This window comes from Aegilops tauschii, chromosome 6, assembly GCF_002575655.3.
Source record: "Aegilops tauschii subsp. strangulata cultivar AL8/78 chromosome 6, Aet v6.0, whole genome shotgun sequence".
NCBI lineage: Eukaryota > Viridiplantae > Streptophyta > Magnoliopsida > Poales > Poaceae > Aegilops > Aegilops tauschii.
Window position 1 is genome coordinate 319,537,354 of NC_053040.3, and position 23,127 is coordinate 319,560,480.

The following is a 23,127-nucleotide window of genomic DNA, read 5'->3' on the forward strand; positions in this document are numbered from 1 at the left end:
TACTTCTCATCGAAACATCATGGCACCTTCGCCTCTATCAGTGTCTTTATTGAACTTGGAACTATTACTATAATTGAAGCTAATGGATTTCATGGTAATGAAGATGAAAAGGCTATTAATCACTTCGTTAAACTTGAAAATTTTGCCATGTTGTGACTTTGAAGTTGGCCAGTAGGTCACCATGTGTGTGGATTAGGTCAGCTAGGGTTTTGCAAGTGTGCGGTTAATACATCTTGCTTATTGACGTTAATACATCTTCTTGCTTGTTGACAGCTCCTCCTTCATTTCTAAAAAAAACATATTTCTGTATATATTTAAGCAACTTCCATTGTGGCAATTAAAAAGAATACATGGATCTAATATATACTACTACGATATGTACTACTCCCTCCGTTCCTAAATATAAGTCTTTTTAGAGATTTCAAATGGACTACCATATACGGATGTATATAAACATATTTTAGAGTTTAGATTCATTCATTTTGCTCCGTATGTAGTCACTTGTTGAAATCTCTAGAAAATCTCTAGAAAGACCTATATTTAGGAACGGAGGGAGTACTACTCATCTGCACATCACATCCAGATTGAAGTGCTCCTTGAGACGTTTGTGCTCGCCGCATCTTACCATATATACTACTCCCTCTGTCCCGTAATATAAGAATGTTTTTGACACTAGTGTAGTGTCAAAAACGTTTTTATATTATGGGACGGAGGGAGTACAATGGAGATTGAACTACTCATCTGCACATCACGTCGAGATTTAAGTGCTCCTTCCATGAGACGTTTGTGCTGACGGTTTCAAGAGTCACTGCCACTGCTTGAGTCCACTGAGGACGGCGTGTCTGGAGAAGCATGATAGTGCACTTCAGCGTGTTGATGCGACTGGTTGCTCAAGCTTTGAGCATGGTATGGCAGGGCTCGGCGAGATCGGTGCAAGGAATGCTTCTTCCTGTGGCTCATGTTGATGATCGCCGTTACGATATCCATGATAGTGGGGAGGAGACTTGACGAAATAGTGATAAGTCCAGACACCTGCAGATGGCAGGATGACAATTGGAAATTATGCTTGGCAATCTTCGGTTGAAGTGAAAATGCATCAGGAAGAAGTACAAGGAATGAATTCTAACTGGCATAATGAGAAAAGATGAGAAATGCCTAGTAGAAGCAGCTTCCATTGTGGCAATTAAAAGGAATCCATGGATCTAATATCTGTGGAAAGAGATGTGTAGATTCTTACAGTGCCGTGACGGAAATAAGCCCAAATGTCGTATTGCAACCATACAGCATAGGATAGAACAAAAGCGAGAAAGAGCCCCAGAATATATACAGGGTTCCTGCTCATGAACAAAAGAAAAGCCCTGGTTAGTCAGCCCACCAACATGAGAAAATGGCCCTGTTACAACCCTGAACACTGAAATCTCAGAATATCATGTTAACTAGAAACAACTTGAATTAAATGTTTAAAAGAGAATTCAGATATTCCACCAAATAAAGAATTACTTCAGTCAGATAATTACCTAAGAAGAAACATAGATTCGTTGAACCCAAGTATTGCAAGAACAAGAATGGTCCACGCAGGTGGTAATGAATTATTACTACGTCTGTGTGCTTCCTGCAGAAAGGGTTGGATAGGAAGAATTCGATCAGGACACCACATACAGCACATATACTTAGGTAGATATACCATAAACATAATTCCACATATAAGGTGAAAAGGAAACAATGAGGATGGGACTACCAAGATTAGTACCCAGAGGTTCCAACTTCCGACACGGATTATTGGAACATGGGCCCACGTTCACCCTTCGAACAGTAAAAAAATGGTAAATCTGATTATTATTTTTGGTAGCCATGGCCGTGTCCAAAAAGGAAATGACATCGTGGTATTCTGGCCAAAAAAAAAAGTCGGTGCTAAAAAAGCATCGTTTGAAGCAACTTGGATGTCCGATTTTGTTTGCTTTGCTAAGAATACCACAGATGTCATTTCTTCGCGAACCTTCAATTTTGAGTAGAACAGCCGACCAGGTTTATTAATACAAAGTTTTAGAATAGTTTGATTCTTTTTGCTATTTAGATTTTACTGTTTATAGGGGTGCTCATGGGCTCATGTTCACCATTCAAGAAAACATAGATCACAGTTATGAAAGAACTGATCGATTGGATGAACACTTGGGCAGCAAATAACCCAGGTAAATATTTATTTATTTTTTGCGGGAAAAATAACCCAGGAAAATAGACCTGCATCAAAATTGCTTGTGCAACAGGATACTCCGTCTCAGCTTTGAATTGCCTCCAGATGGATTTACACTGCACTGGTGTGATTAGTGTATCCTGTGGTGACACCTGTACAAACATAAAATGTTCCAACTTATTTCTCACTCCATGCCTTGTAAACCATAGAGAGCAAAGTATAAGACGCAGCACCTCTTGCCATGTGGTTGAAGCTAGTGGATCAGAAGTGAACTCGATGCTCCTCTTCCAGCAAAGTGGTCCTCCATCTAGAAGAGAAACCATCAGAGCCCGGTCTATTTTATCTGGTTTATCATCCAACCGTACAGCTGCCATTACCGACATAAGCCTTAACGCCTGAAAATTGAAGATGGTAAACATATGATACTTTTTGTACACACAAATCACAGATGATGGCTTCACCCACCCAAGAATGGTGTGTTGGTAATTCTGGAACATGACAAGTATGAAACTATAAATACCGCTAAGCGTGCTTCTCGGGTGATTGCATGTATATCTTCATTTGCTATCCATGTCCTTGGCATCAAATCTTTATCATGGCTCAACACAGTTGAAAACCTATAGATAATCAAATAAAACAGGTAGCAAACATGTTAACGATATAAAGATGGCAGTGCTATCCTAAAACATAAAGGCCACGTTTTCCTAGTTTCTCCTTCAGCAAAGAAAGGAATCATGTCCTACCTTCCTTTCATACGAATAAGGATGTTTCCAGCTTCTTCTCGAGCTTTCTTTACTACTGTACATCTTGCATGTTCCCTTAATTCTAAGACCATTTCAACAGAAGTTGTCTGATCTAGTTCATACTCGGAAAGGGAATCTGAAAATGTCAATATAATATGTTCGGTCTCACGCCTATATAATCTCCTAATAGATGCCCAAGAGTCTCGCTCGCCAGTTTCCAGGATTGATTGTACAGGTCCAGAAAGTGCATCCAAGAGCTTCTTCTGCAATGTTCAATAATGAAGGGCAAAGCATGAAGATGTAACGTTTTAAAAACTGACATCATGGTAAGAAAAACTTTCTGTATATTTCAGAGGGGGGGGGGGGGGGGGGGGGGGGGGGGGGGCTGGAGTCTCAAGATTTCAGAGTCTGTACTGAGTAGGAAAATAACCTTATAAGTAGCTTTTAGTTCATCCAATTTTGCAATCCTCAAACATGCTGTATGAACTTCCATACTCTGCTGCAGTTTGTTCCTGCTATTTGTCCCATCCCAGTCTGCATGTTTAACTACTGCATCTGCATGGGAACAACAAAGTAAAAACCCAAATACATAATTTATCTAGTCAAAAATATTGAGATTCAAACCATGCAGGAGAGCTGCATGTATTCATTAGATAGAAATAGAAGTACAGCGCTAAAGATCGCATGGCCCAAAAGCAAAATGGCAACCAAAACAAACAATAAACGACCTAAGGAACCCTGGCACACCCGCCGGCAACCAGCGACCAAGACAGAACACTAGAACCTAAGCAAGTACAAGCAGGGACCACAAACATGCATGAAAGCACAGACCATACATCAAAGGAGCTTGCAACATCCAAGCAATGACCACGATAATAGAAGCGCAAGTCCGAAGTGAACCCTACTTGCACGAGCACTCCAAAATAGGACCGATATCTCAATTAAAGGAGACGATACAGCCTAGTGTTTTCAATATCAGCTGAATGAGCCATAATAACAAGCATGAGAACTAGAGCTTATGACAAGCCATTACCGTTTAAAAACACACACAAGATGATAAAGACATGCCTCCCAAATGAAGATGATAACAATCCCAGGAGCAAGCAGTGGCAAAGCCAAGTTGTAGCTGTGTAGTCTAGTGACTACACATCAATTTGGCAAACAGGAGAACCTCATGTATGCGTACACCACTGCTGATCAAACAAATTAGGAAAATTGACTACACAGATCCATGTGACATCACAACGTCTGGATGCTGGCACTGCCACTGGGAGCAAGCGTGAGAAAAGTGCTTACAACAAGATCAACATGCAAAAGCTCATTGCAGTCGAAGTGCAATAGGGTGGTGAAAGCTCATTCAGTATTATGAAACCAAAAGCATGAAGGCAGTATCAAAACGTGAGAAATCAATTTTCACAATACTGTTCCTGTCAAAAAATTCACAATACTGCATTACCGCATATGGTTACAAGGTCACCCAAATTCATCAAAAGGAACATCACTAATCATGTAAAAAAACGACTAACTGAAGAATAAAGAACATGACACGGAAACACTGGTCAAATAGCGCTAGATAGTTGCATCCCAAGAAATCTTGAGGCTGGAAGTTGTTTGTTTACCTCTCCATCCTGCCTCAAACTCTACTGATGAAGACTGGGCACAATGACGAGCTGATGCTGCAAATCTCTCACCACTCCTCAATAATTGTTCTAGATCGTTTTTGAATTTACTGAGGACCGTGCAATGCAGGTGTTCTATCACTGTCTCAAAAGCAGGGTGCGTGTGCTGCAATGCATGAGACCAAGTGATCAACATGAGATACAATTGAAAAATCCAGCTTCATTTTCTAAGAATTGGCAAGATCCAGTATTTAACATTATAGCTGCCCTACATATGCGGAAACCGCTTCAGTTAACTTAATAGGACCCAAGAAAGATTATAAAACCGAGTGTTTCAGATGTTTGGAAGACAACACTTGATACTGCACACGTTGGCAACCAATGATGTAAACTGTCATTGGCCATGCACTGATTCTTAAGAATATATTCACCTACATTGAATATAGAGTAAAGCATATTAGAGGTTCCTAAACTAATTCGGGGGGTCTCACATAGGTTCTGGAACTTTAAAAATCACCATCACGGTCCTGGAAGTGCAATTAGTGAATCATCTAGGGCCAAAGCTGCAAACAAGCAGCGTGAGCGAGCACGGTCGAAGGATGACGTGGCCGCTTCGGACCTGGATGATTCACTAATCGCACTTCCAGGATCTTGATGATGATTTCAAAGTTCCAGGAACTACATGAGACCCCTGAAATAGTTTAAGGACCTATAATGCCCTTACTCTCTCCATTCTCCCCACCCGCTTGGCTTATAATGGCTGAAGACAATGTGGACACTCCTGCTAGGGCAATATAATCCTCCAAGGTTACCAATCGCGTAACTTAGGATGGATGCTGTTCCAGGACCAGACTAAACTCCAAGGCCAACCTCCTCCACAAGCATATCTCCAGTATGCCCAAGGTGCAGCCACGCCTCCAAGGATGCCCTTCACATCTTCATCCAATGCCCGCACGCCGACTGAATCTGGCAAAGAGTGGGCATCACTCCACCTCGCCGCACCAATCTTGTGGGCATGCAGAATGCCCCCTAGACTGGACCACTCCATCTGGTCGACCGTCCTGCTCATCAACCTGTGGAAGATTTGGGCCTCTCGAAACACCATGATCTTCAACAAGATCGACTATCATGGCTCGACCACCCTACGGCTTATCATTGACGACCTGACCCTATGGTCTCACCGGCAAAAGATGCCGGCTGAAAAGACCGCCGCCTTACATACCTATCCGCACGAACCCTCGTGTTCTTGTAATTCCTTCTGTGACCGTTTGTATGATGGTTACAGCCTTCAGTTATATATTCAGGTGGGGGACCCCCCCCCCCCCCCCCCCCCCCGCTTTACACCACTTACACTTTATGTAAGTCAAGAGTGACAGAGTATGTTTAAATGAGTTACTCACATTTACAATTTCAGATTGTAACTGTTGACGTTTGACAGTTCTCACACCTTCGTCGAAGTACATGGTTTCCATGTCATAGCTGCAAGAAAAAGCAGTCAGATCAGAGATCGAACTGTATGAAACAAATGCCAAGATCATTTTCTTTATGTGCTTTCAAGAACTAATCAATTTCCACATAAACACTAATTGAAACAACCCTAGAGACCACGACATTTGTACGACTATGCAGTACCAGAACAACCAAATAAATTCAGCTAACTCACATGACAAAATAAAACAAAAACCGAAAAAATAAATCATCAGTGTAAAAAGTAAGAAAAGGTTTCCTTTCTTTTGAGATTTCTATCAAGTGATGCCATGGTACAGTACAAATGAATGGCGGTTTTAAGAAGTGATGTAAACATTATGAATTATATATCTTCCGAGTTTTCCTACTCCTAAACTGTGTTGTGCTCGGGTTATTTTATAATTTGCTGTGGAAAACTAGTCACCGAAGCAGAAAAAAGTTTTGGGAAAAAGGAAAAAACTGGTTCAAAAAGCTTGATTACCATAAGACATAGCAGCATGGTAACACGACGCAAATGGCATTATAAGGAACCGCGTGCATTAATTGATCAATATGTTGGGTAACAGTATAATATCCATATAGGCAGTACATGATGTGCATCAAAACAATATAGAACCTCAGACTTATGGGGACAAACAAACAAAGACCGAACATGCGTGCAAGGAAAATGTGCATTACACCGCTGAAGCAAATGAACAGCACGTAATTAAACTAACAGGTTCAGGGGTATGCTAATTGAGAAGACAAACATAATGAATCATGGCAGTCAATGTGATTATCATAACTTTCTAGGAAGACCCTTGCCGGGAAAACTAGTCAATCACTCACTCTAATAGATAAAAATCAATAATGTCGCTAAGCTTCATGCCAAAGCTTCGTACTGGACCGGATGTTACAGCTGCTTCCAGCTCCAACCAACCCTGCAGAGCGAAATAATTAATTCCCATGGTGCTAGCTAAAGAGAAGATTAAGAACTATAGCATAAGAGCAAAGGTAACCTCATCCAACATAAAACATCTAAGCTTTTCATCCGCAATCTCTTCACAACGAACAGTAGCAACCATGATCTAGAAAATGCAGGAAGAAAAAACAGTGAAATATATAATTTATATATGATATAAAAGGGATTTAGAAGCATGCTTAGGTACCCAATGAAGTGTTCATTTTCTCAGACCACTGTCAATAAAAATACAATGACCTAACCTTGTGGGCGGGAAGGTTAAGGTCCTTATTTTCTCGTATTACTTTCCAGATATGCATTGCGCTAATACAGAAACCTGAAGCAGGTATGACACCCCTTCTATCAGCTGCTAAACCACCGGGATCGATTGAATGAATAAACTTGTGCCTGAGTTTCCCAACCTGCAAGTAAGTAAAAAAGGTAGGAAACGGTACAGTACAAGGTCTTCCCCGTAAAAAAAGAGAGAGAGACAAGCTTGAGTTATTGATTCTACACAAGACGTCTAAACTAAAATATAGTTGCAACCAGCATGTGACAGAATAAGCATGTTAGCTTCTAACATACCTGCTCCTTAAATAGTTCTTCGTTCTCTTCATAACTTGGCAAAGCGGTGACCTCCACCTTTATATTGAACAAAATATATGTCAGTTGATATATGCAAGTCCCATTTTCAGTGAAAGTCATGCACTTACATTGAAGAATTCGCTTAGCGCAGCTTTCTTGAAGACTTCTGGTTTGGGAACAGAATCCCATATCTATTACAAACAGAAAAAAATTGTGAATATTCCAATATGACAAAGCAGAAAAGGAAGGTGAGCAGAATGTAAGATAAGAAAACCTTGTGGATATCCTCCTTTAGAGCCTGGGCAAGATACTCTACGGGAGTCTGCAAATAGAAGAAAATAATAATAATGAAATCATACAAATTATGCACGAGAATTGAGTGCCACTCAGTTGGCTAGCAGCTTATGCGCTTGCTACGCACACGTGGGTTCAAGACTTGGCCTCCATGCGGTGCCTCACAGTTGTTTTCCTAAATAAAAATGCCACAGGTGCTAGTTCCTCTTGGTCGAGTTTTATTTCTATATAAGCATGGCTATGTGCATGTAGAGGCCTGGAGAGAGATTTTCTTCCGTTGTCTAAAATACTAGAAGTTATGCATCTCTGACTCGGTAGTAGAGGAACAAAATTGTGTGTCTCAGTCTCTAGAACTGTACTAACCTTTGTTTTATCGCGGATCACAAGCAGTAGCATCGTTTTCCGGGGGCTGAATAAACGCATCAAAACCTCAAATAGAGAAAAATAACTCATAAGAAACTAACACACATATGTAGCCAAAATAAGTACTTCATGTCTGATTGCAACCGAGTTACCTCAAATATAGTTTTCAAAAGAGGCCTGTTAGCCGCCTGTTCTCGGCCTATGTCATGACACCACCTGCAGAGTGCACATTTACAATTAGCAAGCCACATGAAAAGGTTGAGCAAAATTGCTCTCTACTCATTGCAGTAATTCAGTTATAATTCACCAACTAAAGATTACTCAATGACATCAGCAACTCACAAATTTATCATTACAATATCAGAAACTGCAAGAGCGAAAAGGGCACTCTGCTTCTCAAAGGCTGTATCATCCTGCACGAGTAACACAAGGCACCAGTTAATAATCGTCGCTGGAATGTAACTTAATAAGATCTAACAATACCAACCAGTGAAAAAACGGAAATAAAAGGTGAAGCTCCTCATTTCAACAAAAGAAATATCAAATGTATGGTCAGAAGTGACGATATGTATCCTTTAAGTTGACAGTTTCATTTTGTCGAACTTGATACTTCGTAATAAACACTTTTAATAAAGACGTCTGGGTGTTCGAGAAAAAAAAAAGATGGCTGACTTGCATTGCACAATGCAGAGGCCGGAGCCGCTCCCTCTTTTACAGAAAAAAAAGTGGATGCCTGAAATTCTAGCTCAAACTGTCATAGGTGAAGGGACAGAGAACTTGCGAGAGTGTATTAGTTGGTTGCATTTCTAAGTATGTGCTCAAATCAGTTGCCTGGATTTAGGCTGCAAAATGGCAACTAGACGTACTGTAGTGGCAAAATAGCATTTATAGCACACCACTGAGTGCTAAGAACCTCCATTTCGTACTGGAAACAAGAGCATAAATGTTATAGATCCTTGTAGGAAGTTATTAAGGGGACTAATGCAGCATGTGAATCACAGCAATTTTCTTCTCGGCATGTTAAGCACTCAGGTGGTACAAAGGAAATAAGTGACGCGTACTACTTTTGTGGACATTAGTCAACAAACAGTTAAGTGGCAGAGGACTGGATGAATGCTAAAGGTTGAGGAATATACAAGCCATCCAAACTATAAAATGAAAGTATAGCATGAAAGCCCAATTGCATGCATAACAATCTAAACATCGAACAGGCTTGCAAGTAGACAACAAGTCACCTCCCCTCTTTCTCTCCCATCCGTCCCCTCCAAATCCATCACAAGAGTGAACGGCTCGATGCCAACAGCTTCGGCAACCCAAATTCCCTTGGTGGTCTGATTCCTGGCAGCAACAGCAGCAATGAAAAGACATAAAAGCAGCATTTAACATCACAATCACCAAATCGAACAATTTGAAGAAAAGGGAAACTCGGCGTGGATGGCGTTTACCTTCCTTTCAAGGCATCCATCTCGGTGAAGCTTGTCCCGAAGAGATGGTTGAGCAGGGTGCTTTTCCCTGCTCGGTGAACAAAGTAGGCATCAGGAACGGCTTCCGAACTGAACTAGCACCTAAACAAAATCGCCACCGCACGACAAGATCACATCACGCTAGAGGAAACTCAACCAACTGCACCGCACTACGGAAACGGGTGTTCGGATTAATAACTGCGTAAACGGAAACCTGTTTAATTTATCGCTCTCCATTTTCTCATCACCGTGAACCCCGAAGAGACAGTTGCATCCTCTCCTCACAAATCCCAACACAAGCAGCTGAATATTTCTGCACGGCAGAGGATGTGGGCTCACCGCTGCCCTGGGGGCCAAAGATGGAGACTACGGCGTAGGAGAGGCCGCGCTGCACGAGCCCCGCCGCCGCCGCGAACCGCTCCAGCGCGGGGCCGTCCATCTCTCCGTCAGCGCCCACCACCTGCGCCGTGTGGCGCTCGGAGCCATCGGCCGCCATGGCAAGAGTCCCGGGGAAGCAAAGGATCGAAGCGAGAGGCCTCGCTTCGCGCGCAGGCGCGGCAGAGGGGAGAAGAGGGGAAGCGGAGAGGGAGGACAGGTGGCCGCGCTAGGCGAGCGAGGGTTTTATGCTTGATGGTTTTAATTAACGGGAAGGAGAAGATGGCGTGGCGGCCCGACTCGACTAGAACGTGAACGACCACGGCTCACCCTTCCGGCTCTTTCCATTTCCGCAAGAGTGAAATGCATTCGTGGTCACTGAACTTGTATCACAAACTCACTTTGATCACTGTACTTAAGAATATGGTCAATACGGTCATCATATACGACTTGAGATGATTCTACGGTCACTGCCTCACCGTATTGCTCCGTATTTCACTATATTGACCGGTCAAACGCCACGGAACCCTTTTGCATGGGTCCCACCTTTCAGCAAAAAAAGAAATAAATCACTATGCCTGCTAGCCAGTTAACCACAGGATCTTTGTGTGCACAATTTGAGTGATTAGTTTTGTTAGTGTCGTAGCTCCCTCTGCATGCTACCTACTGTACGTATATAGGACATTCGCCATATTCTCCCACGCGGACGCATTTCCAGGGCGTGCCGCTCCACTCCATGCCGCACGCCATCGCCACCTGCATCCCGACGAGCCCGGCCAGCATAGCCGCATGCATTGCGCAGCCGTCAGAGTTAAACACGATGTGGACATCTTGTCCGGTTCAGTACACGAGTAGTTGCCGTGTCCGTATAGGTTTCTAAATCATCATCGTGTAGGAGACGTACTAGTTGGCTTAGCTTGTAGTATATCTCCTTCTAAAAACTTGCATCGAGACGTGAAGCAGATAAAGATAAACAGGAACGACACGTTCATGTGGCTATCCAAATATCGCGTGCGTGTGTTTGTTTTCCGGCGGCTCGCCACGTGTGTGTTTTTGGTATTGCTTGTGAAACGATCGATCGGGAGCAGACTAGCTAGTACAAGCTAGCTTTGCATACTATGGTATCTCTCGGTGTAAAAAATAACTTCACCGCGATTGTCAGTGTCGTTCGTCGCCGTTCGTCATGTGTCGTCGAAAAGTACTGGGCAATACGGACTGAGCCAACAGCAGCTCCATGCTGGAAGCAGGTACTAGTATCCTCTTAGCTCCCTGCCCCATGTCATCATCTTCTTCACTTCTTGAGCTCCATGCGCAGGCTATGCACGCAGCCAACAGCGAGGAATAGTGTGTTCTCTGTTGGTATACTCCTAGAAGACCAGCTGCACCAGCGTAAGATTCATTCACGTAGCTCTCTCCCTGTAACCACTAGACCTTTTTTTAGAGAAACTGTAACCACTAGATCTAGTCTTACGTACATGATTGCATGATCTTATCTAGATGAGTTAAATACGGAGGTTGTTAGCGTAGTGGCCGCACTCTACGTGCTCATTATCCCTATACATTCTCTCGTGCGACGATGGTGAATATAGTTGAGCATGGTGAATGAATACAGTTGAAAATAGTTGCAGTTGCAGTCTCTCTCGTGCTATCTCGTCTTACATTCTCGACCAGCATCTCGGCACAAGCAGCTGATACCGGTGTGCTCGCTTAAACATGGACATGTTCCCTTCCACCGGCATGCACGTGCAGCTGCACAGGCCTTAGCTCGACAACATGGACACCATGATGAGCACGACGAAGGTTCACACATCTAGACCTTGCCCCGCAGCTTCGCCATGCCACCGGCGACACGTAAACGAAACTCATGATGGTGACGGCGCCGAGGACGTGCACCACCCCAAAAGGATGGCGACACCGACGAAGAACTGAGGCAATACAACGTCGCGCATCGACCTCGTGTTGTCTAAGTAGCCCAACGACTTGCGAAAGTGTTGCGTGCATGCGTTTAAGTGTGTTGTGTGTGTGTTAATTAAATATGCGTTTAAGTGTGTAGTATGCGTGTTCTCTGAGTATATATGTTTAACAAGAAGTTGTGTTCTTTTATTGACAAATTAAAACGAAGTTGTGTGGGCACAGTTGTTAGCGTACGTGGGCTTCAGCAGATGATCGCTGGTTCTCCTGCCAAGCATGGCATTTTTTCAATGACAGTTGGGGCCCACATAGATAGAGAAAGGGTGCTGTGATGTTTGACTAGTCAACAGAGTAAAATGCGAAGCTATACGGTGACCCAGTGACCGTATAATCACCTCAAGTCATATATAGTGACCGTATTGACTGTATTCTTAAGTACAGTGACCGAAATGAGCTTTTTACACAAGTTCAATGACCGCGGGTGCATTTTACTCTTTCCGCAACAGCTCTTCGTTTGAGTCCGACGCTGGACTTCCTTTTCTTTCCTTCTCCAGTACATACGCACGAGAGTTATCTATACCTCTATACTCTTATATACAGTATACCAGTATCAAGCAATGTAGATCGTTGGATCTTTTAATCGGATGGCTCATATTTGTTGGTTTGTGTCCGAGAACTGCGTGGCCTGATATACACCGTTGGATATGCCCAATCCAACGGTCCCTATTGCAGGGATTCGCTTTGGATGATATCATTGTGCTATCAGCTAGCCACCGCCAAGCGAAGTTTGTTGGCTGGACGCGATTCTCCAGTTGCTATTCGGAATTTTCTGGCTAGCTCCTATGATAGAATACACCAACCGCTACAGTAGTACTACTAGAAAGACAACTAGTGTGCTTCTTCAGTTGGTGCTACTAGCAGCCTCGAACAAGTCTTCCACATCTCCTTTTAAGATTCCCTCTTGCTTTCTCGTTCTATTTTCAACGTCTATTCTTTGAGCTAGTAGTGGTAGGGATGGTGAATGAAAGATCGTGGATCTCGTCTAGAGGGGGGTGAATAGGCGCTTTAAAATAATTACGGTTTAGTCTTAAATAAATGCGGAATAAAACTAGCGTTTAATTTGTCAAGCACAAAACCTAAAATAACTAGGCTCACCTATGTGCACCAACAACTTATGTTTGGCAAGATAAACAACTAAGTGATAGCAAAATATATAACATGAAACACTATGACTATCACAAAGTAAAGTGCATAAGTAAAGGGATCGGGTAAGAGATAACCGAGGCACGCGGAGACGACGATGTATCCCGAAGTTCACACCCTTGCGGATGCTAATCTCCGTTTGAAGCGGTGTGGAGGCACAATGCTACCCAAGAAGCCACTAGGGCCACCGTAATCTCCTCACACTCTCGCACTAAGGGACCCTTGAGGGCGGTCACCGAACCCGTACAAATGGCAACTCTTGGGGGCGGTCACCGAACCCGTACACTTTGGCAACCCTTGGGGCAGTCACCGGTCCCCGTCAAATTGCTCGGGGCGATCTCCACAACCTAATTGAAGACCCTGCCGCTTGTCCGGAGCTTTACACCACAATGATTTAGCTCCGACAACACCAACCGTCTAGGGCACCAAGGCACCCAAGAGGAACAAGCTCTAGGGTGCCCAAACACCCAAGAGTAACAAGCTTCCTTCACTTCCACGTATCACCGTGAAGAACTCAAACTGATGCACCAAATGCAATGGCAATGGCACACGGAGTGCCCAAGTCCTTCTCTCCCAAATCCCAACAAAGCAACTAATGCTAGGGAGGAAAATGAGAGGAGGAATGATACGTCTCCGACGTATCTATAATTTTTGATTGCTCCATGCTATATTATCTTCTGTTTTGAACATTATTGGGCTTTATTATACACTTTTATATTATTTTTGGGACTAACCTATTAACTGGAGGCCCAGCCCAGAATTGTTGTTTTTTGCCTATTTCAGAGTTTCACAGAAAAAGAATATCAAACGGAGTCCAAACAGAATGAAACCTTCGGGAACGTGATTTTCGGAACGAACATGATCCAGAGGACTTGGACCCTGCGTCAAGAAAGCTACCAGGAAGCCACGAGGTAGGGGGCGCGCCTACCCCCTGGGCGCGCCCTCCACCCTCGTGGGCCCCATGTTGCTCCACCGACGTACTCCTTCCTCCTATATATACCTACGTACCCCCAAACTAACAAATACGGAGCCAAAAACCTAATTCCACCGCCGCAACCTTCTGTACCCGTGAGATCCCATCTTGGGGCCTATTCCGGAGCTCCGCCGGAGGGGGCATCGATCACAGAGGGCTTCTACATCAACACCATAGCCTTTCCGATGATGTGTGAGTAGTTTACTTCAGACCTTCGGGTCCATAGTTATTAGCTAGATGGCTTCTTCTCTCTCTTTTTTGGATCTCAATACAATGTTCTCCCCCTCTCCCGTGGAGATCTATTCGATGTAATCTTCTTTTGCGATGTGTTTGTTGAGACCGATGAATTATGGGTTTATGATCAAGTTTATCTATGAACAATATTTGAATCTTCTGAATTCTTTTATGTATAATTGGTTATCTTTGCAAGTCTCTTCGAATTATCAGTTTGGTTTGGCCTACTAGATTGATCTTTCTTGCAATGGGAGAAGTGCTTAGCTTTGGGTTCAATCTTGCGGTGTCCTTTCCCAGTGACAGTAGGGGCAGCAAGGCACGTATTGTATTGTTGCCATCGAGGATAACAAGATGGGGTTTATATCATATTGCATGAGTTTATCCCTCTGCATCATGTCATCTTGCTTAAAGCGTTACTTTGTTCTTATGAACTTAATACTCTAGATGCATGCTGGATAGCGGTCGATGTGTGGAGTAATAGTAGTAGATGCACGCAGGAGTCGGTCTACTTGTCTTGGACGTGATGCCTATATACATGATCATACCTAGATATTCTCATAACTATGCTCAATTCTGTCAATTGCTCAACAGTAATTTGTTCACCCACCGTAAGTACTTATGCTCTTGAGAGAAGCCACTAGTGAAACATATGGCCCCCGGGTCTATTTTCCATCATATTAATCTTCCAACACTTAGCTATTTCCGTTGCCTTTTGTTTTGTTTTGCATCTTTATCACAAAAATACCAAAAATATTATCTTATCATATCTATCAGATCTCACTCTCGTAAGTGACCGTGTAGGGATTGACAACCCCTTATCGCGTTGGTTGCGAGGATTTATTTGTTTGTGTAGGTGCGAGGGACTCGTGCGTGGCCTCCTACTGGATTGATACCTTGGTTCTCAAAAACTGAGGGAAATACTTACAGTACTTTGCTACATCACCCTTTCCTCTTCAAGGGAAAACCAACGCAGTGCTCAAGAGGTAGCAAGAAGGATTTTTGGCGCCGTTGCCGGGGAGGCCTACGCGAAAGTCAACATACCAAGTACCCATCACAAACCCTTATCTCCCGCATTACATTATTTGCCATTTTCCTCTCGTTTTCCTCTCCCCCACTTCACCCTTGCCGTTTTATTCGCCCTCTCTTTTCAGTTCGCCTCTTTTTTGCTTGCTTCTTGTTTGCTCTTGTGTTGGATTGCTTGTTTGTCACGATGGCTCAAGATAATACCAAATTATGTGACTTTACCAATACCAACAATAATGATTTCCTTAGCACTCCGATTGCTCCTCTTACCGATACTGAATCTTGTGAAATCAATGATGCTTTGTTGAATCTTGTCATGAAAGATCAATTCGCCGGCCTTCCCAGTGAAGATGTCGCTACCCATCTAAATAGATTCATTGATTTGTGTGATATGCAAAAGAAGAAAGATGTGGATAATGATATTGTTAAATTGAAGCTATTTCCTTTTTCACTTAGAGATCGTGCTAAAGCTTGGTTTTCGTCTTTGCCTAAAAATAATATTGATTCTTGGAATAAGTGCAAAGATGCTTTTATCTCTAAGTATTTTCCTCTCGCTAAGATTATCTCTCTTAGAAACGATATTATGAATTTTAAGCAACTTGATCATGAACATGTTGCACAAGCTTGGGAGAGGATGAAATTAATGATATGTAATTGCCCCACGCATGGTTTGAATTTGTGGATGATTATACAAATTTTTTATGCCGGATTGAATTTTGCTTCTAGAAATCTTTTAGATTCGGCCGCGGGAGGCACTTTTATGGAAATCACTTTAGGAGAAGCTACTAAACTCCTAGATAATATTATGGTTAATTATTCTCAATGGCACACTGAAAGATCTACTAATAAAAAAGTGCATGCGATAGAAGAAATTAATGTTTTGAGTGGAAAGATGGATGAACTTATGAAATTATTTGCTAATAAAAGTGTTTCTTCTGATCCTAATGATATGCCTTTGTCTACTTTGATTGAGAATAATAATGAATCTTTGGATGTGAATTTTGTTGGTAGGAATAATTTTGGTAACAACGCGTATAGAGGAAACTTTAATCCTAGGCCTTATCCTAGTAATTCCTCTAATAATTATGGTAATTCCTACAACAATTCTTATGGAAATTTTAATAAGATGCCCTCTGGATTTGAGACTAGTGTTAAGGAATTTATGAATTCGCAAAAGAATTTCAATGCTTTGCTTGAAGAGAAATTGCTTAAAGTTGATGAATTGGCTAGGAACGTTGATAGAATTTCTCTTGATGTTGATTCTTTAAAACTTAGATCTATTCCTTCTAAGCATGATATCAATGAGTCTCTCAAAGCCATGAGAATTTCCATTGATGAGTGTAAAGAGAGAACCGCTAGGATGCGTGCTAAGAAAGATTACTTTATGAAAGCGTGTTCTTCTAGTTCCTTTGAAAATAAAGATGAAGATCTAAAAGTTATTGATGTGTCCCCTATTAAATCTTTGTTTTGCAATATGAATCTTAATAATGATGGGCCTGAATATGATCCACCTTTACCTAGAAGGCGTTCCAGAAATTCGGAGTTTTTAGATCTTGATGCTAAAATTGATAAAAGTGGGATTGAAGAGATCAAAACATTAGATATTAATGAACCCACTATTTTGGATTTCAAGGAATTTAATTATGATAATTGCTCTTTGATAGATTGTATTTCCTTGTTGCAATCCGTGCTAAATTCTCCTCATGCTTATAGTCAAAATAAAGCCTTTACCAAACATATCGTTGATGCTTTGATGCAATCTTATGAAGAAAAACTTGAGTTGGAAGTTTCTATCCCTAGAAAACTTTATGATGAGTGGGAACCTACTATTAAAATTAAAATTGAAGATCATGAATGCTATGCTTTGTGTGATTTGGGTGCTAGTGTTTCCACGATTCCAAAAACTTCGTGTGATTTGCTAGGTTTCCGTGATTTTGATGATTGCTCTTTAAACTTGCACCTTGCGGATTCCACTATTAAGAAACCTATGGGAAGAATTAATGATGTTCTTATTGTTGCAAATAGGAACTATGTGCCCGTAGATTTTATCGTTCTTGACATAGATTGCAATCCTTCATGTCCTATTATTCTTGGTAGACCTTTCCTTAGAACGATTGGTGCAATTATTGATATGAAGGAAGGGAATATTAGATTCCAATTTCCATTAAAGAAAGGCATGGAACACTTCCCTAGGAAGAAAATAAAATTACCATATGAATCTATTATGAGAGCCACTTATGGATTGCCTACCAAAGATGGCAATACCTAGATCTATCCTTGCTTTTATGCCTAGCTAGGGGCGTTAAACGATAGCGCTTGTTGGAAGGCAACCCAATTTTTTTTCTTTTTTTCTTTTTGTTTCTATTTAGGAATAAATATTTGTTCTAGCCTCTGGTTAGATGTGTTTTTATGTTTTAATTAGTGTTTGTGCCAAGTTAAACCTATAGGATCCTCTTGGATGATAGTTATTTGATCTTGCAGAAAATTCCAGAAACTTTCTGTTCATGAAAATAATTGTTAGAAATCACCAAAACGTGATAAAATATTTATTCCAATTGCTGCTGATCAATAAACAAATTGTCTAGGTCGTCCTATTTTTTCTGATGTTTTGGAGTTCCAGAAGTTTGCGTTAGTTACAGATTACTATAGACTGTTCTGTTTTTGACAGATTCTGTTTTTCGTGTGTTGTTTGCTTATTTTGATGAATCTATGGCTAGTAAAATAGTTTATAAACCATAGAGAAGTTGGAATACAGTAGGTTTAACACCAATACAAATAAAGAATGAGTTCATTACAGTACCTTGAAGTGGTCTTTTGTTTTCTTTCGCTAACGGAGCTCACGAGATTTTCTGCTGAGTTTTGTGTTGTGAAGTTTTCAAGTTTTGGGTGAAAGATTTGATGGATTATGGAACAAGGAGTGGCAAGAGCCTAAGCTTGGGGATGCCCATGGCACCCCCATGATAATCTAAGGACACCTAAAAGCCAAAGCTTGGGGATGCCCCGGAAGGCATCCCCTCTTTCGTCTACTTCCATCGGTAACTTTACTTGGAGCTATATTTTTATTCACCACATGATATGTGTTTTGCTTGGAGCGTCTTGTATTATTTGAGTCTTTATTTTTTAGTTTAACACAATCATCTTTGCTGTACACACCTTTTGAGAGAGACACACATGATTCGGAAATTATTAGAATACTCTATGTGCTTCACTTATATCTTTTGAGTTATATAGTTTTTGCTCTAGTACTTCACTTATATCTTTTAGAGCACGGTGGTGGATTTGTTTTATAGAAACTATTGATCTCTCAAGCTTCACTTAGATTATTTTGAGAGTCTTAAATAGCATGGTAATTTGGTTAAATAATCCTAATATGCTAGGTATTCAAGATTAGTAAAAACTTTCTTATGAGTGTTTTGAATACTAAGAGAAGTTTGATGCTTGATGATTGTTTTGAGATATGGAGGTAGTGATATGAAAGTTGTGCTAGTTGAGTAGTTGTGAATTTGAGAAATACTTGTGTTGAAGTTTGCAAGTCCTGTAGCATGCACGTATGGCAAACGTTATGTAACAAATTTGAAACATGAGGTGTTCTTTGATTGTCCTCCTTATGAGTGGCGGTCGGGGACGAGCGGTGGTCTTTTCCTACCAATCTATCCCCCTAGGATCATGCGCGTAGTGCTTGGTTTTTGATGACTTGTAGATTTTTGCAATAAGTATGTGAGTTCTTTATGACTAATGTTGAGTCCATGGGTTATACGCACTCTCACCTTTCCATCATTGCTAGCCTCTTCGGTACCGTGCATTGCCCTTTCTCACATTGAGAGTTGGTGCAAACTTCGCCGGTACATCCAAACCCCGTGATATGATACGCTCTTTCACACATAAACCTCCTTATATCTTCCTCAAAACAGCCACCATACCTACCTATTATAGCATTTCCATAGCCATTCTGAGATATATTGCCATGCAACTTTCCACCGTTCCGTTTATCATGACACGTTCATCATTGTCATATTGCTTTGCATGATCATGTAGTTGACATAGTATTTGTGGCAAAGCCACCGTTCATAATTATTTCATACATGTCACTCTTGGTTCATTGCATATCCCGGTACACTGCCGGAGGCATTCATATAGAGTCATACTTTGTTCTAGTATCGAGTTGTAATCATTGAGTTGTAAATAAATAGAAGTGTGATGATCTTCATTTTCTAGAGCATTGTCCCAAGTGAGGAATAAAAAAAAGAGAGAAAGACCATAAAAAAGAGAAGGCCCAAAAAAATGAGAGAAAAAGAGAGAAGGGACAATGTTACTATCCTTTTACCACACTTGTGCTTCAAAGTAGCACCATAATCTTCATGATAGAGAGTCTCTTGTTTTGTCATTTTCATATACTAGTGGGAATTTTTCATTATAGAACTTGGCTTGTATATTCCAACAATGGGCCTCCTCAAGTGCCCGTGGTCTTAGTGAGCAAGCAAGTTGGATGCACACCCACTTAGTTTCTTTTGTTGAGCTTTCATATATTTATAGCTCTAGTGCATCCGTTGCATGGCAATCCCTACTCCTTGCATTAACATCAATCGATGGGCATCTCCATAGCTCATTGATTAGCCTTGTTGATGTGAGACTTTCTCCTTTTTTGTCTTCTCCACATAACCCCCATCATCATATTCTATTCCACCCATAGTGCTATATCCATGGCTCACGCTCATGTATTGCGTGAAGGTTGAAAAAGTTTGAGATTACTAAAGTATGAAACAATTGCTTGGCTTGTCATCGGGGTTGTGCATGATGAGAGCATTCTTGTGTGACGAAAATGGAGCATGACTAAACTATATGATTTTGTAGGGATGAACTTTCTTTGGCCATGTTATTTTGAGAGGACATAATTGCTTAGTTAGTATGCTTGAAGTATTATTATTTTTATGTCAATATTGAACTTTTATCTTGAATCTTTCAGATCTGAATATTCATACCACAATTAAGAAGAATTACATTGAAATTATGCCAAGTAGCATTCCACATCAAAAATTCTGTTTTTATCATTTACCTACTCGAGGACGAGCAGGAACTAAGCTTGGGGATGCTTGATACGTCTCCAACGTATCTATAATTTTTGATTGCTCCATGCTATATTATCTTCTGTTTTGGACATTATTGGGCTTTATTATACACTTTTATATTATTTTTGGGACTAACCTATTAACCGGAGGCCCAGCCCAGAATTGTTGTTTTTCGCCTATTTCAGAGTTTCGCAGAAAAAGAATATCAAACGGAGTCCAAACGGAATGAAACCTTCGGGAACGTGATTTTCGGAACGAACATGATCCAGAGGACTTGGACCCTACGTCAAGAAAGCTACCAGGAAGCCACGAGGTAGGGGGGCGCGCCTACCCCCCTGGGCGCGCCCTCCACCCTTGTGGGCCCCATGTTGCTCCACCGACGTACTCCTTCCTCCTATATATACCTACGTACCCCCAAACTACCAGATACGGAGCCAAAAACCTAATTCCACCGCCGCAACCTTCTGTACCCATGAGATCCCATCTTGGGGCCTGTTCCGGAGCTTCGCTGGAGGGGGCATCGATCACGGAGGGCTTCTACATCAACACCATAGCCTCTCCGATGATGTGTGAGTAGTTTACTTCAGACCTTCGGGTCCATAGTTATTAGCTAGATGGATTCTTCTCTCTCTTTTTTGGATCTCAATACAATGTTCTCCCCCTCTCTCATGGAGATCTATTCGATGTAATCTTCTTTTGCGGTGTGTTTGTTGAGACCGATGAATTGTGGGTTTATGATCAAGTTTATCTATGAACAATATTTGAATCTTCTGAATTCTTTTATGTATGATTGGTTATCTTTGCAAGTCTCTTCGAATTATCAGTTTGGTTTGGCCTACTAGATTGATCTTTCTTGCAATGGGAGAAGTGCTTAGCTTTGGGTTCAATCTTGCGGTGTCCTTTCCCAGTGACAGTAGGGGCAGCAAGGCACGTATTGTATTGTTGCCATCGAGGATAACAAGATGGGGTTTATATCATATTGCATGAGTTTATCCCTCTACATCATGTCATCTTGCTTAAAGCATTACTCTGTTCTTATGAACCTAATACTCTAGATGCATGCTGGATAGCAGTCGATGTGTGGAGTAATAGTAGTAGATGCACGCAGGAGTCGGTCTACTTGTCTTGGACGTGATGCCTATATACATGATCATACCTAGATATTCTCATAACTATGCTCAATTCTGTCAATTGCTCAACAGTAATTTGTTCACCCACCGTAAATACTTATGCTCTTGAGAGAAGCCACTAGTGAAACCTATGGCCCCCGGGTCTATTTTCCATCATATTAATCTTCCAAACTTAGCTATTTCCGTTGCCTTTTATTTTGTTTTGCATCTTTATCACAAAAATACCAAAAATATTATCTTATCATATCTATCAGATCTCACTCTCGTAAGTGACCGTGTAGGGATTGACAACCCCTTATCGCGTTGGTTGCGAGGATTTATTTGTTTGTGTAGGTGCGAGGGACTCGTGTGTGGCCTCCTACTTGATTGATACCTTGGTTCTCAAAAACTGAGGGAAATACTTACACTACTTTGCTGCATCACCCTTTCCTCTTCAAGGGAAAACCAACACAGTGCTCAAGAGGTAGCAAGGAACAAAGAAGAGAACACGAAGAACTCCAAGATCTAGATCCAAGGGGTTCCCCTCACATAGAGGAGAAAGTGATTGGTGGAAACGTAGATCTATATCTCCTCTCTCTTTTCCCTCAAGAACTAGCAAGAACCATTGGAGGGATTGAGAGATAGCAAGCTCGAAGAAGGTCAACAATGGGGGAAGAATACAAGCTAGAAAGATAAGGTTCAATCGGAAGAAGACCCCCTTTTATAGGACCTCTCGAATCCAACCGTTATGCGCTCAGCCCGCACACAAAGTGGTACTACCGCTCACAGGAGCAGTACTACCACCCGGGCGGCAGTGCACGTAGTGCAGTGCAACGGTGCAAGACTATGAGCCGGTAGTGTCGCCGGAGCGATACTACCGCTCGCCCCAGCGGTACTACCACTGGGGTTGCAGCACAGGGCACTAAGGAGGCAGGGGAAAACAGGGGGGCGAGGCAAAGCCGCATCAGCGGCACTACCGCTGGAGCCAGCGGTAGTGCTGCTCACCACAACCGCTCTACAATCACTGAGAACACGCAACGACAAGAAAGGGAAGCGGAAGTGGAGCGGTAGTGCGGGGGTGGTACTACCGCTTGAAAGCGGTACTACCGCTCGTGCTATCGTCCCACTGCCGCGAAAGCCGACACGAAAAATCGCATCCCCGAAAGCAGCGGAACCACGCGCAGCCCTGCCCCACGGCACTGCCACCCATAAGCGGTACTACCGCTCAGCTAAGCGGTACTACCACTCAGCTAAACGGTACTACCGCTTGGGGTGCTACAATGAACCCAAGAAAACAGATGGAAACAATAAAACCTGAACTGCCATAACTTCTACATATGAGCTTCGAATTGAGCAAACTCAAGCTCGTTGGATAGATGACGACGAGTACTATCCAAACATCGGCTATTTATAGTGAGAAGAGGCAGTAGAGAAATGCCAATGAAATAGAGATGTGAAACCTCTATGAAAGAAGAATTGGCAAAAACTCCATCATCGAAAACATCATAGAAAATGCATATGTGAACTCCGTTTTCGATGAACTCAAGCTTGTCATGAAGATGACCAAA

At 42.0% G+C, this 23,127-nt stretch overlaps 1 protein-coding gene across 1 annotated transcript; it reads right to left on the reverse strand.

Annotated features, from left to right (window-relative positions):
• Positions 1–284: 284 nt before the first annotated feature.
• LOC109739989 (protein ROOT HAIR DEFECTIVE 3 homolog 2) lies at positions 285–10,289 on the reverse strand. The gene is made up of 22 exons (XM_045229934.2): positions 10,005–10,289; positions 9,648–9,714; positions 9,438–9,540; positions 8,545–8,615; positions 8,355–8,418; positions 8,203–8,268; positions 7,820–7,867; positions 7,674–7,736; positions 7,546–7,602; positions 7,224–7,382; positions 7,019–7,087; positions 6,849–6,940; positions 5,954–6,032; positions 4,554–4,719; positions 3,365–3,489; positions 2,935–3,197; positions 2,712–2,808; positions 2,425–2,586; positions 2,239–2,343; positions 1,518–1,612; positions 1,238–1,334; positions 285–1,032 (listed from the first exon to the last, which is right to left on the reverse strand). Exons 1-22 carry the CDS (start codon positions 10,159–10,161, stop codon positions 799–801), a joined length of 2,439 nt encoding a protein of 812 aa, XP_045085869.1. The 5' UTR covers positions 10,162–10,289; the 3' UTR covers positions 285–798.
• Between the last annotated feature and the right edge of the window lie 12,838 nt (positions 10,290–23,127).

What these genes read in the sequence shown, in the direction of transcription:
- LOC109739989 (XM_045229934.2), bottom strand. Translation starts at nt 10,161, where the DNA reads ATGGCGGCCGATGGCTCCGAGCGCCACACGGCGCAGGTGGTGGGCGCT. An exon ending in ATGGGAGAGAAAGAGGGGAG is followed by an intron (nt 8,616 to 9,437) that starts GTGACTTGTTGT and finishes TTACTCGTGCAG; the next exon opens with GATGATACAGCCTTTGAGAA. An exon ending in GAATCTATGTTTCTTCTTAG is followed by an intron (nt 1,335 to 1,517) that starts GTAATTATCTGA and finishes GTTCATGAGCAG; the next exon opens with GAACCCTGTATATATTCTGG.